Source organism: Panicum virgatum, chromosome 9K (assembly GCF_016808335.1).
Source record: "Panicum virgatum strain AP13 chromosome 9K, P.virgatum_v5, whole genome shotgun sequence".
Classification (NCBI taxonomy): Eukaryota; Viridiplantae; Streptophyta; class Magnoliopsida; order Poales; family Poaceae; genus Panicum; species Panicum virgatum.
The window spans coordinates 67,651,597-67,668,408 of record NC_053144.1 but is presented as its reverse complement, the minus strand read 5'-3'; the positions used below and the strand labels follow the sequence as shown (position 1 = coordinate 67,668,408).

The 16,812-nt window shown below is 45.9% G+C and overlaps 1 protein-coding gene across 1 annotated transcript; it reads right to left on the bottom strand.

The window, feature by feature from the left end:
* Nucleotides 1-13,305: 13,305 nt before the first annotated feature.
* LOC120647326 (MDIS1-interacting receptor like kinase 1-like) lies at nucleotides 13,306-16,812 on the bottom strand. Its single transcript, XM_039924088.1, has 2 exons — nucleotides 14,043-16,812; nucleotides 13,306-13,957 (listed from the first exon to the last, which is right to left on the bottom strand). The coding sequence occupies exons 1-2, from the start codon at nucleotides 16,750-16,752 to the stop codon at nucleotides 13,545-13,547; spliced, it is 3,123 nt and encodes a 1,040-aa protein (XP_039780022.1). The 5' UTR covers nucleotides 16,753-16,812; the 3' UTR covers nucleotides 13,306-13,544.

Below are 16,812 nucleotides of genomic sequence, written 5' to 3'. Positions count from 1 at the left end.
GAAACAAGGACTATGTTCTATCGGATGCTAGCTAACTAATGGAATTTTTATGGGTTATAATTTTCTCACGAAAGTAGAGAAGATGAAGACAAGAAAATATGTCAATATTGGCTCCCTGCATGTCGAGATCACAGGTGCATATCCAACTTAATTATGGGCGCTATATCTATATTAGCTTTGAAGTGGTGCAAGGATATCACGTCATTAGCCATCTGGCCGGTATATTATATATCCATGTATGCGAGTTTGCATTCCGCAGGGTGCTAGCTAGTTTAATTATGGAAAGTATAGTCCGAATATGTTAGGTGCCTGCGTGCACCTGTGCTGGTGGGACCTGAGTCAAGGGCCTGCGTGCCTTTCTAATAGGGCTGGTGTGGCCATGTAGGGGGGCAGATTGGTTTGAGTATTTTGTCTAGGGTTTCTCCTACGAAAAGCGAGAGGACGTCTGATAGAGATCGGGTGCTCTAGTCTAAGAGGGGGAGGGGGTGAATTAGGCACTCTAAAAACCTTAACCTATGGCTCCAACTAGATTGCACAAAACTTAAACTAAAACAAGCTATCTAGATGTGCAACTACGGTTCACCTTAGTGTGAAACCCTCATCTCAAAAGAGTTTTGCAACCTATAGCCAATCCTAACAACATACTACACTAAGAAAGTAAAGGCACACAAGTTGCAATATGAAATGCGGAAGCTAAAGGAGAGGGATGAGAGAAAGCGAACTCTCGACACGAGGATATATCCCGTGGTTCGGTTTGCCACAAAGGCACCCCTACGTCCACGTTGTTAAAGCACTCACGAAGAGTATCGCTTCTCGGCAATCAAGTCTCTTCCGTGAACACAATCACGGTCACCTTGATCCTGATCTTCACTAAGGGAGATTGCCCACGAAGGAGGGGTCTCCGTCCCCCGCACAATATTGTCGACGTCACTCCACACCAAACCGGAGGGTCGTTGACTTGCCGGCGAGCCACTAATGCTCCAAGGAGGCCGGCGCACCGAGATACAAGTTTGGTTCACTCTAGAACCACAGCACAAGAATCTAAACCTTGCTTGATCACTCACTCAAGAGCTAACCTAGCACTAACACTCACAAAGCTTGTACTAAGGATTTGAACTCTATGCTCTTGGATGTCTTGGAGGTGTTCTTGGGTGTGTGTGTGTGATGTCTTGGGACTCCAGCAAACTCAAAATAGCCGGGGTGAGGCGTATATATAGGCCACCAACTCAAGAGAGCCGTTACTAGCCGTTGGCCAGTTTTCTGCGTAGGCATCGGAACTTCCGGTGCATAGGGCATCGGTTCTTCCGGTCACTCTGCGCTTTGAAGTAGCCGTTGGCCTCTCTGACACTGCTGCAGCAACTTCAGGGACCATCGGTTGATCCGATGCTTAGGCGTCGGTTCTTCCGGTGACACTTGATCCGCAGATAGTCGTTGCTCTTGCTGACATCATTGCACCGACGTCTTGCTCTGACGCACCACCGGTTCAATCGGTGCTGAAGGCTTGGCTGCTGCACGCTTGACAACGTCTCTGGAACATAGTACGTCGAATGCACCGACGCTTCTCTTGACACCGTCGGTTCAATCTGTGCTTCATTCTTTCTTCACTTGATCTCCAGAGGCGCTCCGTCTTGCACCAAAGCCAGGCCGTCGGATGTTCCGACAACCATCGGTTGCACTGATGTTATAGGCATCAGTTCTTCCGGTGCTACTAATTTCAGTAGAATTCGTCCAATTCAGCGTTTCTTTGAGTTCTTTCTTCGTGTTTTGCTTTGCATGGCCTTTGTACATCATCCCTGGGATCTAGAAATGTTCACTCAACAAAACCATTAGTCCCATTGATTGCGTTGTCATACGATCACCAAAATCACTCGAAATGGCATGAATGGTGCCATGTTCGTTACAACGTCTCCTCTCATCTATCCCGTCAATCCTTGTGGGATTTGTGTGGAGCACGTGATCGAGTTGCAACGGCTCGAGTGGGTCGCTTGGAATTCTTGGAATTCCCCATCTTCTGATTGTGGTTCATCGTAGCTACGGGTGGAAGACCTATCTAGCGTTCAGATTCAATCTGTTGTAAGCCGATCCCTTTATCTATCGCTCTTGTTTGATTTGGCTGGTGAATTATCAATCGGAATTCTTATTTGGGCCAATACTATTGCCGTCAGATTTATTAGCTCCATCTGTTCACGTTGCTATTCATCAGTTTCCAAAAGGCTATAATTATTAATCTATCTTGCTGCTATCGTGTTTGCTAGAGAGAATATATTTAACATTGTTTATTATTGCTTGCCGTGGAGTGCAAAAAGTGGTCTGGTTACTAGCTGTCTGCCTAGGTGCTGCGGCTTGAAAAAAAATTGATCAACTTGTTTGGTTTGTACCATGAAAGACGGGCTAAAATTCTCTGGACCGTAGTCGTGTCCTTATCAACTATCACTATATAAGAGAAAAGATACTCGAGGGAGAGATTGTGATGGTGCCTACAAGACAGAAGAATAGATTGTTGATATGCTCATCAAGGTCCTTCACAAGGTAAAGTTTGAGAAGTTTCGAAAGGCGCTCGCACTACAAAAAATCTGTTGATTCATGACAATTAAATTTCGTCATAGATTACTAAAATACCGTCATAAAATAATATCTATGACGATCTCAAATAACGTCATATATTGAGCGTCATAGATCACACCTCGTGACGTTTCTTAAATTTTCGTCATAAATTGCTTGATCCATGACGTTTCGAAACCGTCATAAAATGTCCCTGGGCCCCCAAAGCCCAACCCAAATCCATTTTCTATGACAAAAATAAACGTCATAAATAGTATAATTTTCGTCATAGATTCAATTACCATGTCACGCGTTGATGACATGGCAGATGACGTGGCTGTTGACTTGGCGATGACGTGAATAGCAATGATGACATGTATATTGACATGGCTGATGACATGGCAATGACGTAGCCAATGACATGGCAGCTGACTTGGCAACGACATGGCAGGTGACATGATGACATCAGCATCCCATCCCATTTGTGGATGGGCGCAATTCAGAATGGGCCACTAAGTTGGGCCTAATTCTCACAATTAACTAGCAACTAAACAAATTTAACTTTATACACAGCCCATACAACCGGTTTTCACAACTCACTTTTCAAAACAAAAGTTCCAGCCCAAAAATTACAATAAGCGATTCCAGCACAAATATACATGCATACAACATAAGTTTTCCAGCAACATACATGTAGCAATCGAATCAATCAAAATCCACTTGAGCTGGTTAATACAAATGCATATTAGCTTCCATGCTAGTGCTACTCCATGTTGCTGTAACACCCGCTTGTGTCTTTAGCCTATACAAACAATTGTTGGATAAGTAAAAATGGAAATATTAACTGAAAGCCCGTAGGTGAAAAGGAAAGAAGTGATTATCTAACAATTATGCCTTCTTGGTATACAATCAGTGGGTAACAACTATACAGTTTTATAATGCTCAGACCAACTTCGGAAAGGAAATGAAAATATAAGACAAAGCAATTGTATTTATCAAGGGTTTATAAATATGTGAATATGATTCAAAAAATTAGATAGTGCTTAACAATATCTTGAATCAAGCTATTTCTCACATATAAAAAGTGTCTAAAAATGAAACATTAACAAAGTCAAAGAAAGTAATCCAGGGCTGGAGCTTCTTTTTTACATTTGATTTCCTCACTATTTTACATTTGCATTCATCAAGATTGTGCAATAAAGAAGTAATCGATGCGTGAACTATGACTGGAGCAAACTGGCATCATTTAATAGGCTGCCTCAGTATCCACCACGGGTAATCAGAAATAATCTAGCATTGCAGACACCAATCGAAGCATCAGAAATAATCTAGCATTGCAGACACCAATCGACGCCTAGGACTGGGCGTATAGGGCAGGTAACAAGGACCTTGCGAGGCGGGTGTAGAAGAGCTGCTTGGAGAGCTCCTGGCTCTTCTGGATGGTCACGGTTCGCACTGACCTTGGAGAGCTGCTTGGAGAACCTCGTCGTCTCGCACGCCTTGGACTGTAGCTGCACCAGTTTCGACTCTAGCGCCGCCATGGGGATCTGCTCACGGTTCAAAACGGGGCAATGCGGGTGGTGAGAAGAAATCGAAAGGAAGAAAGGAGAGGAAACCCACCGGTTCGAGAGCGCAGAGGAAATCCACCGGTTCGAGAGCGCAGATTCAAGGCTCTAGGAAGGGGGCGGACGGAGAGATCCGAGGAGAGGGCACGACTTGGGGGAGAGGCGTGCATACCCCGCCCCTGGAGAACTCCATTATGCATACCCCGGCCCTGGATCCACGAGCGCCCTGGCCGTCCATCCTGAGGTCCGGCTGCCGCGCATGGCTGCTCCGGGCGACCCCCGCGCGCCGCCTCCACGCTGGGCTCGGGGCTTCGCGTCCCACACCAGATCTGGCCACACTGCAGCCCCACGCGAGTCAACAGATGCCTCGGAGGGGAAGCCTGCGTCGTGGAGGAGGAAGCAGATGTTGTGGAGCTCGCCGCCTAGGGAGCTCGCGGGCAGCAGGGCCTCCTGGATCCACGCCGCCGAGCCCGTGAGGGACCGCGCCGCCGGCTTCCGATCCATCACCGCTCTGCGGCCGAATCTTGGTCCACAGCAGCCGGATCTCGCACCTGCAAGCCCCCATGGCCGGGAGCTGGCTGCAGTGCGTGGCTAGGGTGACGAAGGATGAGGGCCTAGGGCGCGGGCAGCAAGGAACGGAAAGGATGTGGAGCAAGGCGTGGGGAGTTGGAGGCGCCGCCGCGTTGGGAGCTGGGAGTCTGAGGGGATGAGTGGGAGAGGAAGAGCAAGGGTTTCACATCATTTTATACTATAGGAGTGTGATGCTAACCATTGGATTGGAGATCGATGGTCCAGAACAATTGGGCTAGGTAGGCCGAACCAAAAACGGCCCATATCTGTCTCAGCTTAATATTTTCTTTTTATTTTCCTATTTAAAGAACTTTTGTGAAGTAACTCGCAAAAAAAAATATCTTAGATAGCCAATACACTTTTGAAATGTACTAGATAAAGTATAAATTGTCATGTAGGAATTTTAAAAATGTTTGAATGTATTTAATATTTTCTATCATTTAATTGAGTTTCTGCGTGTTTATTGAAAGTAATTACTATTTAAACTAGAAGTATCTCAAATAATATCTAAAAAATATATCTTAAGTGTTTCCATTCTATATTAATTCATATCATGAAAATGGAAAAAATTAAATTTTTGTTAGGGACAATTCAAACTTCTACTTACAACCTTAATATAAAATAATGATAATAATATATAAAGTTTCTCCAAAAATTCTAAAAATTTCTATAGAAACATTTTATGGATGTTTAAACTTGAAATAAAAGTTTCATTAGATTTTGCAAAAACTAGGTATACAATGTTCACAAAACAGATACATCTCCCAAAGAGTTTCTTATAACTCAAGTCAATTTTTGAGATTAGACTACTTGACAACATTTTTGAACTTGTGTGCATCTCAAATTTGGACAGAAACTTATGTTGACAATAATAACAGAAATTATGATGTTTAATTAGTTATTTTTATGTAAAAATATGTTTTTTTATTCTATGCTTAAATGAAAGAAAAGAAGCGATATGAAGAAGATTCAAGAAATCATCGTTTACTTTTAAAAAATGCAATTATATGAAAGAACATGATTTTAGAAAAATTTAGGAAAAAAACCATCAAATTCGGAGTTCATATGAGGGAGAAATACCAGTTACAAATTTTAATTACGGATTAAAAAGAGAAATACCAACCAAAGTTGTGTTCTTCACATCGCCCACGTGGCACAACACTTAAAATAAGTTTAATTCCCAAAATAATCACAAATGAGCGCGCACCGCGTTGGCAGTAGTTTGCGGTCTTTACCTGAGTAAGGTCGCGGGCTCGATTCCCATCGCGCACAAATTTTGTTTTTATTTTCTAAAAAATGACGACTCAGTAGTTATAAATAAACTGATGCGCCTTACTACCACGATTGCGTTCCCAGCTCAGTGGTACTGCAGCAGCGCTGTAACCCTTGATGCCCTTTGTTCGAGCACACTTTTAGGCAGTTTTTTATTTTAATTTTTCAGACTTTATTCTTTTTTTTTCACACTTGAGCCAGTAGCCCAGGTTCGAACTACATACCGCTTATTTTCTTCCTCCATTTTTTCTCTTATTTACAATAATGCTAACTATTAGATGCATGGTGTAGTGGTTTGGCATGTTTTCACACTTGAGCACGTAGCGGTATGTTTTTTTCCAATTTATCTCAATCCTGTAAAAAAATGTTAACCGGAGTCATAGTCTAGGGGTGAGACATTTGAATCTGTATTGTGAAGTCGCAGGTCCCCCTTCCACCATTTTGTCTCATTTTTGGATTAAATGTATACACTAAAACAAATAATGGCCAAATGCGACAAAATCAAGGCTGCCACGTAAGCATCAAATAAGAGAAGAAAAAACTTGAATTAAAAATGAAAATGTCAAAACATATAGTTAAGATAGCTATGACGATTTTTATGACATTAATGTTAAAACGTCATGTTTTGTGGGCTAAATTATGACGAATTCAATAAAACGTCATATTTTGTGGGCCCAATTATGACGAATTCAAAAAAACGTCATAAAGTTCTGGGCCTAGGGTCTATACATTCAATTTTGTCATAGATTGTGTGCAATTGTGACGCTCCATTGAAATGTCATAGAATTTTCGTCATAGATCACCACATTTCTTGTAGTGTCGGCATGGTCTGCAAGATAACTCTAGAGGGAAGTTTACCTTGAGGGAGAGTGTTGAGAAAGAGTGCATGGCAAACTTCTAGAGTGTTCTCACAATGCAAGAATGGGATATTTTCTATTTTCTATGAAGCACTCTAGAATTGGTAATAAAGAAATTTAGAAAATATTAAAATATTTAGGAATTCTCTAGAAGAGGACACTTGTCTAAATATCATGTCCCCTCTTACCTATAAATAGAGACTCCCATCCCTTGTCATGGCATTCATCCATGAGCATGTAGATGAGAGGTGGCAGTGCTAGGAGAGAAGGGTGAGTGCTAGGCTAGTCATTAAAGAAGAGGGTGTGGTACGCTCTTGTATAGTATTGTGTTGCAATAAAGTCTTGTTCTTGTAAGTGCCAGTCTTTCGGTTAAGCCATACAATTTTTAAGTACTTAGTGTATAAGTTGTGATCCATTGAAGGTTGGCTCTATCACCGGGGATCACAAAATGTCTGAGCTTCATCGAAGGTTCGCTCTATCACCTTCATTGTTGGTAGGCTTTGCCACCCGAAACTGAAAAGACGGATCTACCATCAAAATGACCCAATTGACTAAGTGATTAGAAATTAAAGAGCCTCAGTTTAGTGGGTATTAGGGCAGCCTCAATTTCCAATATTGTTCAATTGCATATGAATCATAGATACATTTGTTTTCAGTCTACATAGATACATTTGTTTTCAGTTTGCATATGGATCATACAACAGGTGGCTGAGCATTCAGCACTGCGAACTTGCGGTGGAGAGCTTCATATTCATACTTGAACGCATGATGTTGAGAGTGTGAAGCTTCCGAATTCCTTCGAGCATATTCATTACAAAACCTAATTAATAGGACACGCCCAGCGTTGGAATGACGCTCGATGTAAAATAATTTTAGTTTACTCAAAATTTAGGACAAGATGGTGAAATCGAGGATATCATCTTTAACATCCAATTTAGAATTATGTTCCTCGAAGGGCATTTCAATTGCATCTTGCTTTTCAATCTGCAAACTCAAGACGTTAGCCATTAAATTTAAAAAATAATACCATATATCTACAATTCCAACTAAGTACAAACAGAAAAAATTATTAGTAAAATGTAGAGGAAAAAATGTATCAACCTCCACTTGTTAGACCAGTTTATCAACCCCCAGTTCTGATATCTGTTGATCTACCATTTGCCTCATTTCATTCTACAACAATGATTAATGGAGAGTTCATTAGATTTACAACCGATTTAAGGTTGGCAAATTATGTGAATATAATAAATTAATAGCATTATACGAATCTAACAAAGCAAAAGCCTTCACCATACCCATAATGGTAGCTTTCAAGTCAAAGAGTGTGTCTTGTGTCAACGGCAAGACTGACTAACAACTCAGACCATGTTACTTGAAGGGTGTTGTCATTTACATCCTGCAAGTGCACAACTTTAAAAATTATCCTGAGTGACCATAACTAATAACCGTAAACAATGAAATCCAAAAAAACAATTGAAAAACAGATATAGACCTCATCAAAAGATATGACACAACTAAAGGATGCATCAAGAGTTTCAAGAGCAGAAATGCCATCATTTTGTTCCTCTTTCAAGAACTGGAAAAATATTGTATATCCTATTGAAAAGAGCCTCGTTAGTTCTGAGGCACAAGCAACCTTTTTCTTCATTATCTACGGTAAAGTAAAGATTGTCAAGATTTGCAGTGCGAGGGGCATATTGGCATGATTTCAACCGATTGTGGACAACACCATAAAATACCTCAAATTCCAGTTCCTCAGGGTTGACGTGATCCCACACATGCCTAAGAGAAGCAGCAAGATCTAGAGCAACATAGAGCCGACAAAAATGTTCCTCATGTGGGCATCTCCATAAGACCCAAGACTGGCGTGCTTCGTATTGGTTGACTGCATCAATGATAGATACAATCTTTTTGGACACACTCCCATTCTGGTCTAATAACTCAGCAACCCTTACTGAAAAAATATCACCTTCTGCTTTTCGCTATAAGCTTCTGAAATTCATACTTCACCATCCTAAAATTATCAAAGATAACAACAACAATCTATTTTCTTTGGAGAGACACCCTTTCATCGTAGCATTCAGTTGAGGCCAAGGGGATGTCATGATACCAGGATAATCTGGTCTATCAATGAGCAGCGCCCTCTGGAATTCCTTCCCAGCATTGTCAAGAAAACCGAGAGCTACAAGAAATTTTGCATGAAGAAGAGCAATGATCAATGATCTCAGCGTTGAACTTGAGAGGTCCTTTAGCACACCAAGTGTCAAACTGAAGTATTCGCCACGGCTGCAGTCATTCAAGCGACCTGTGTGCTCAGGAGACAAACCCAGCAGCAGAAATATTTAAACTAAAGAGTATTGAAGGTGCACCTAGAGGTTGTAGCACCCCGGGTGTTAATCACCTTGCATTAAGGCTGAGCACATGATTAACCTCATCATTAGCACTGAGTTTGCATACATAAAAATATTGGATAAATTTATACCAAAAGTTTTCACATGAGATCCTTTAACAAGTTTTCAAAATGGAATCAAATCGAATTCTAGTTTAAGCATCTAAACACATGAAATGACGAGTTCGAGTTTGGTTAGAAATTATGTTTCAATTTTGAAATGATAGGAAGTCGAATTCGCAAAAACTGAAACCAACATTACCAAAAATTTAGTTTGGCTCGGTCAGGACCGGTCTGACCGGTGTGACTGACCGGTCAGACCGGTTGCTCCAGATGTTCTATATTACAGGGACCCCACAAGCCTATAAACTAATATCTCTCTCTCCCTCACAGCTCACTCCCTCTTTCTCACGTCACCCCCTCTCCCTCTCTCACTCACGAGCTCCCCCTCTCCCTCATGAACTCCCTCTCTCTCTAGTGCCCTAGGGTGCAAATCCCCCATCCCAAATCCATCTCAAGGCCAAGGAGACTTCAAGATGGCGTGGAGCACCTTCTCCTCCACATGCTCCTCCCCGGGGGCCTTGGATTTCAAGTTCTTCGCGCGGAGGAAAAGCTCGTTCAAGGTACTCCAACTTGTGCCGGCCTGATCTATCTTTCTAGGAGGTTCTAAGTGATTTCCTTTGGTCAATCATCTCCTTATGCATCCTTGAACTAGGATTCAAGAGGGTTTCAATTTTGGTGGGCTAGTTTTTCCACCATGAGAATTTCTGTTCTTGGTAGAAAAAATGTTGTCGGGCCCGGAGACTCCGGGTATAAGCCCGGATACTCCGGACTTGGAACACTCCGGGGGGGAACTCCGGGTATAAGCACGGATACTCCGGATATGGAACACTCCGGGGGAAACTCCGGGTATAGGCCCAGAAACTCCAGATTTGGGAGTCCGGATACTCCGAGAAGGTGCCCGGATACTCCGGGTATATGCCCGGATACTCCGGATTTTTTTGTCTCGAATCTGAACGGTGGTGAATATAAAACTAGGTTTATTAGCTTTATATTTCCATGCTCGGTAGGATAGAACTATAAAGTGTGTTGTTTGACAATTTTTACATTTAATTTTTAATGGTGCTAGATAAAATGCTTTTATAGTTTATAAATGCATAGTTGGAGTTAGGAGAATTCTAAAAATACAAAACCAGTTGGGTTAACTTTATGTAGACTCATGTAAGGTTTAATTAACCTCCGCCGGTGTAGTTGTTTATAGTTAGGCAATATCGACCTTGTGCTTGTATTGCTCCACTTTTTATTGCATTATCCATGCATTCATACATATCCATCGTTGCACCTCATTTAGGTATGCTAGATGTACGACGTGTGGACATGAAGCATGCAGTATGGAGTCGAACCACAAGACGGTGTTTGGTGGACATCTCCAGAAGATGGAAGGACTGCTGAAACAACCGAAGACCTGGCCCAAGGTCGGAAGGGCCCAAGGCCGAAAATAATATTAACACTAACTTAGTGTTACCCTCAGGCAAGCCCCGGTGCATGTCCTACTATTTCAATTTATGAATCACTATGTATGCTTATTACGTGTGCATTACGTTTCAGGAGTTGTTTGAAACCTTAGTTGCATGATCCCTAAGTTTTCCTAGGCCTTATACCATTATGTGGAGGTCGGTAGCACTACTATGCTTAATAGGTCTCGATAGAAGTCGAGTGATATCCTGTTACTCGCGAGATATAGGATATTTTAGAGTCGAGAAATTTTCTGTTACTCGCGAGATATAGGATGTCTCTATAAATTGAATATATAGAATATTGGAAGATGCAAGAAAGGAAAGGAATTGGAGACCGGGCGGGGAATGTTTAGCCCCGTCTGTGTCGGTTAAGGACCGTACCGTTGTCTGGCCCTGCTGATCGAGTTTGATATTGTACTAACCGCATGCCGGGAGTAGGAGGTAGTCGAAACCGGTAAGCTTAGTACTGCCTTACTTCGAAAGTACAGGAACCCGCACCCAACTCCTGGGGTGGTCGAGTAGTCGCGGAGAATTGGGGATGCATATGTTTACTTTTGGTGGTCTCATGTTGAGCTCGGTTGACCATATGTCGTTGGGCTGGTTCCTGTAGTTCGAGGCAGAGAGGGGAATGGTTGGTGCGTGTGGTCCGACGGAGCTTTTGCGTGCCGTGTTGGTTAGGTCCACCTTGCAAGGTTAAATCGAATCGATTCGCCGTCAGTCGCTCTCGGATATGAGCACCTTGATCGCAGCACCGCATAGTAGTGATACCATATGGAATATGGATTATACATTTATGATGATGGTTACATTGAATTATAATATATTTGCTCTACCATGTGTGCTCTAGTTGGTTTAGGCAAATATTAGATTATAGTTAATCTATATAGAACCTGGAGCTAAAATATTGAAAATAAGGATCTACCTTTTAGATGCTTTTTCTGCAAAATAAACCACTAGCCAAATGTCTTGCATGTCTAAATATGTGGGCTAAGTATACCCAATAGTCGGGTAAGTCTTGCTGAGTATTAGTTACTCAGGGTTTGTTGTTTACCCTATTTTCAGGTTTAGGAGCTAACTAGGTGTCATATCGGTGGGATCGATGTGGCGCCTTATCTTCGCGTCTCGGTAGTTCTCGAATTATTTAGTTTGTTTTATTTATTCTCTAGTAAAAATGCTCTGTAAGTTAGATTCTCTTCCGTGCTGTCATTTCTTTTGTAAATTTTAAATTTAAAGTTGTTTTGTAAAAGTCTTAGTTTTAATTACTATTTTTGTAAGATTTTATCATGCTGGTACCTTCTGCGCTCGCCTTGTGTGAGACTTCTGGTGTGTTTCGATCGGCCTGTGGGTTGGAAACAGCCTGTCAAGTTACACTTAATTAAGCTAATACGCCAAATGATGGCGGTTACGCTTAATTAAACGTTTTAACTCGGCGGGTCTGTCACAGAGGTCACTTATTTGCATCTCAAACTAAAATAAAACAATGCAATCAGCAAGTATGAGTGAAGATATACTTGCTAGCAGCCAACTCACATTGGTTAAGCTAAATAGAAATCGATTTTGCTGATGAAAAAGACAACCATGGCAGCACGACATCGAGAAAAAAGAAATGAAGAATGTCAAAGATTATAGGGATAGTGACAAACAAAAATTAAAACATAACTTGATCTAACAGAAATTACAAATTCTTCCACTTACTTGATCTGACCAAACAACTCTACCATGCTAAAGAAGTCCCAACTCCGTCGGCAAGTTTGCTTTACCATGCTAATAAAGAAGTCCCAACGCCGTCGGCAAGTTTGGTACGCTGCGAGGAAAAGACAAGAAATAGACTGAAAGATGACGGGCTAACAGCAAGATGTGATATGAATTAACGGTGCACTTATTGATGCAAAATACAAAACGATTTGGAATTTCAAGTCCATCAAATAAAATTATAACTGAGCCACATAAAAACATCATGATAGTTTACCGAATCCAAAAACAAAGGAATCGTGAACTGATGCAACAACCACGGGCCCGGTGGCCTCAACCTTCACGCAGGAAACACGTGCTGAAACTACTCCCTCCTTCCCCGTTTATAAGGCATACACGTATATCAAGATTCAAACCTTCTCATCTTTGACCAATAATTTAACTATTAAATTTTTGTTTTTATAATGCAAATTTCATATGATTGGATTCATAATCAAATATAGTTTACAATGATTATAAGCTTATAATCAAAAGTGATATAATATATGATAAATAAATGGTCAAAGTGTTGTTTAGAAGACCGTGTCATGTTCCACCATGCCTTATAAACGGGGAAGGAGGGAGTATTTTTTTAGAAAATGAAAACATGCGCTGACTGTTGTTGGGCCGTATGGCCCGTATCTACGGATATCAGCCCTATGTGTGTATTCCGTGGCTGGGCTGAGCTGAAAAAGGATTTGATACATAATAATCGAATGAGGACGGAAACAATTTTTACTCGAGTGTGACGGTTAGAAATTTAATTCCGTTCCAAACCAACGGCAACAGATCGCAGCACTATCACCGGCTTGTATAGTCTAAAAATGGTTTTTCTATTATTATTATTATTATTATTATTATTATTATTATTATTATTATTATTATTATTATTATTATTATTATTATTCAAAGGGACCAATTGCTTTACATTACATCCTAATATTGTAAACGTCTAAACATTAGTTACGTTAATCTCCTTTTCCCTCTGAACTTAACAAAAGTATATATGAATCAAATCAAAACTGTGTAAAAGATTGTACATGGCATGAACTACATACAGAACGTACAGAGTCGCCTTTTGGTCACCCGCCTCATCCTCAGCCTATAGGTAACCGGAGTCCGGCGACGTCGTGAACACCGGCTTGTCCTTGTCCACGACGGTGGCGACCACGGTGGCGCTGCTGCTCTTGCGGCGCGGCTTGGCCTCGCCGAGCATGGTCACCACGTCCCGCATAGTGGGCCGGTCCTTGGGGGACTTGGCTGTGCACAGCACCGCGATGCGCAGCATCAGCAGCATCTCCTCCCGGACGTGGTCGACGCGGCCGCCGACGCCGGCGTCGAGCAGCTCCTCCACGCCGCTGTTGGTGCGCAGCCACTCCCTGATCCAGCCCACGATGTCCGTGCTGTCGCCGTACTCCGGCTCGATCGGCCGCCGCCCCGTGAGGAGCTCCATCAGGACCACGCCGAAGCTGTAGATGTCGCTCTTCTGGTCCACCTTCAGCGTGTACCCGTACTCTGCAACAGCCATCCAGATCACTACACATCAGTACGAGCTGATCGATCCCCGAGTCTAATTAACCTGGCGGCAATTGCTACTGACCTGGCGCGATGTAGCCGTAGGAGCCGGCGACGACGGACACGGTCTCGTGCGCGCGCGCCATGACTCGGGCGAGGCCGAAGTCGGCGATCTTGGCGTCCATGTTGGTGTCGAGCAGCACGTTGCTCGACTTGACGTCGCGGTGGATGACCGGCGGCCGGCAGTCGTGGTGGAGGTACGCGAGCCCCGCGGCGACGCCCGCCGCGACGTTGTACCGCGACACCCAGTCCACCAGCATCTTGCCCTTCCCCCGCCCGTGCAGCGCCTCCCACAGGCTGCCGTTCACCATGTACTCGTACAGCACCATGGTGTCCAGGTTGTTACTCACGAACCCCAGCATGCGCACGACGTTGCGGTGCCGGAGCCGGCCGAGGAGCTTCACCTCGGCGGCGAACTCGCCGCCGGCCTCCACATCCTGCCGCCCGTCGGCCGTGGCGGCCTCCTCGGGGCACCCGGCCGGGCGCCACAGCTTCTTGACGGCGACGACGGCGTGATGCCGTGGCATGTCCGCGAGGTAGACCACCCCCGTGCCGCCTATTCCCACGATGTTGTCCTCCTTGATGCAGGCGAGCACCTCGGCGCTGGTGAAGCTCAGCCGCTGGAACGCCGTGAGGCGCCACGGCCACGAACCGCTCCCGTCTTCCTCGAGGGCGGCATCGTCGCAGCACCCGCCATTGACATACCACCGCTGGTACAGCTGCTTGCCGAGAAAGACGACGCCGCATGCCGCAATCAATGCTGAGATTCCGATCGCCCACCCTGCGGCGATGTGCTTCATGTGTGACCGCCGGAGGCCCGACGCCTCAGACGACGAGGCCCGCAGGGAGGTAGCCCCGCACGCCGGCAGGACACCACCACACAGGCCCGGGTTTCCGGCAAGCTCGTCTGGGTTAATTGTCCTCAGAAGACCCGTCGTTGGCACGGGACCCGTGAGGTTGTTGTACGCAAGGTTGAGCATTTCGAGCGCCGGTGAGGTGCCGAAGTTGCTCGGTATCTCGCCGGAGAAGAAGTTGTTGGAGAGATCGAGGACGGACAGTGTCGACATCTTGGCGATCGCCCCTGGGATCTGACCGGTGAACTGGTTGTTCCGGAGGTTGAGAGAGACAAGCCTCTGGCACGACGCGAGGCTAGCCGGAATCGCGCCCGACAGCCGGTTGCTGGACAGGTCGAGGGCGGACAGCGACGGACAGTCGCCAATCTCGTCCGGCACGCCGCCGACCAGCTCGTTGTCGGCGGCCGCGAACGTCTGGAGCGTCGGGATGGACAGGATGTTCGACGGCAGCGCGGACCGGAGCTGGTTGTGGGAGAGGTCGATGAAGGAGAGCGACGTCGAGAGCGCCAGGTCGTCTGGGATCTCCCCGGACAGCTCGTTGCCGGCGAGCTCGAGACGCTGCAGCCGCGGGAGCCGCCCGAGCCCCGCGGGCACCGTGCCGTTGAGCCGGTTGTTGTGCGCGCGCACGCGGACGAGCGTCGAGCACGTGGTCAGGCCCGCCGGGATCGGGCCTGTGAAGACATTGTTGAACAGGATCAGCTTCGTCAGGTTGCCGCTGTCGCAGAGGCCGGCGGGCACCGGCCCGGACAAGGCGTTCGTCGACACGTCGAGCCACTCCAGCGGCTGCGCGCTCCCAAGCGACGGTGGCAATGGGCCGGTGAGGGAGTTGTTCCACAGCTCCAACACCTCCAGCTTGGGGAGCTCGCCGAGGCCGGCCGGAATGCCGCCCTTGAGCCTGTTGCACATGAGGTTGAGCAGCTGCAGGTTAGTGAGCTGCCCCAGCTCCGCCGGGATGGTGCCGGTGAGTGCGTTGTCGGAGAGGTCGAGCATGACGAGGGAGGTGAGGTTGCCGAGCTCCTTGGGTATCGGGCCGCCAATGTTGTTCTTGTAGAGGTAGATGGTGTTGAGGTGCGGCAGCCGGCCGAGCTCCGCCGGAATCGGGCCTTCCAATTTGCCGATCGCCAGGTCGAGATACTGGAGGTTGGCGAGTTTGCCGATTGCAGCCGGGATCGCGCCGGAGAACTCATTGTAGCCGATTAACATCTGCTCCAATGCCGACATATCGAACAGCTCGACTGGAAGAGCGCCGCCAAGGTTGTTGCCGGAGAGACCCAAGAACTTGAGCTTCTGGATCTTGCCGTAGGACTTGGGGATCGTGCCGGAGAAGTAGCCACCCCTGAAGTCTAGCGTCTCGAGCGCGGAGGCATTGGCGATGTCGGCCGGGAGCGGGCCGGCGAAATTGTTGCCCGACGCGTTGAGGTATGTCAACGAGGCGCATGCGCCGAGGCCGGCGGGGAAGTGGCCGGCGAAGTTGTTGTCGCTGACGTCGAGCTCCTGGAGCGTCGGAATGGACACGAGCGCCAGCGGCAGCTCGTGCTCAAACGCGTTGCTCTGCAGGATGATCGAGGTGAGGCCGGTAAGGCCGAGGATGTCGTCGGGGATGGTGCCGCTCAGGTTCATGCCGGCGAGGTTGAGGCCGGTGACCACGCCGCGGGCATTGCAACGCACGCCCTCCCAGGTACAATGCGACGAGACCGACGCCGAAGTCCAGCCCCCGAGCTTCTCCAAGGGGTCGACGAGCGACGCCTTGATGGCAAGCAACGCCGCGGCCTCGTCGCCGGCGGCATTGGACACGGCAATGCAGCACAGGAGTGCCAAGGAGAAGGGCAAGGGCAAGAACAAGTGTGAAGTGCTACCACGCCTTGGAGTAGAACTTGTCATACTTGGTTCTTCAGTTCTTGCCTTCTCCTTCACTCCTCGGCCGCCGTCTCCTGCCCTCCT

Excerpts from the sequence above, each read along its gene's own strand:
- LOC120647326 (XM_039924088.1), bottom strand. The coding sequence starts at position 16,752 with ATGACAAGTTCTACTCCAAGGCGTGGTAGCACTTCACACTTGTTCTTG. Across the intron at positions 13,958-14,042 it reads CTACGGCTACATCGCGCCAG|AGTACGGGTACACGCTGAAG; the intron begins GTCAGTAGCAAT and ends TGGCTGTTGCAG.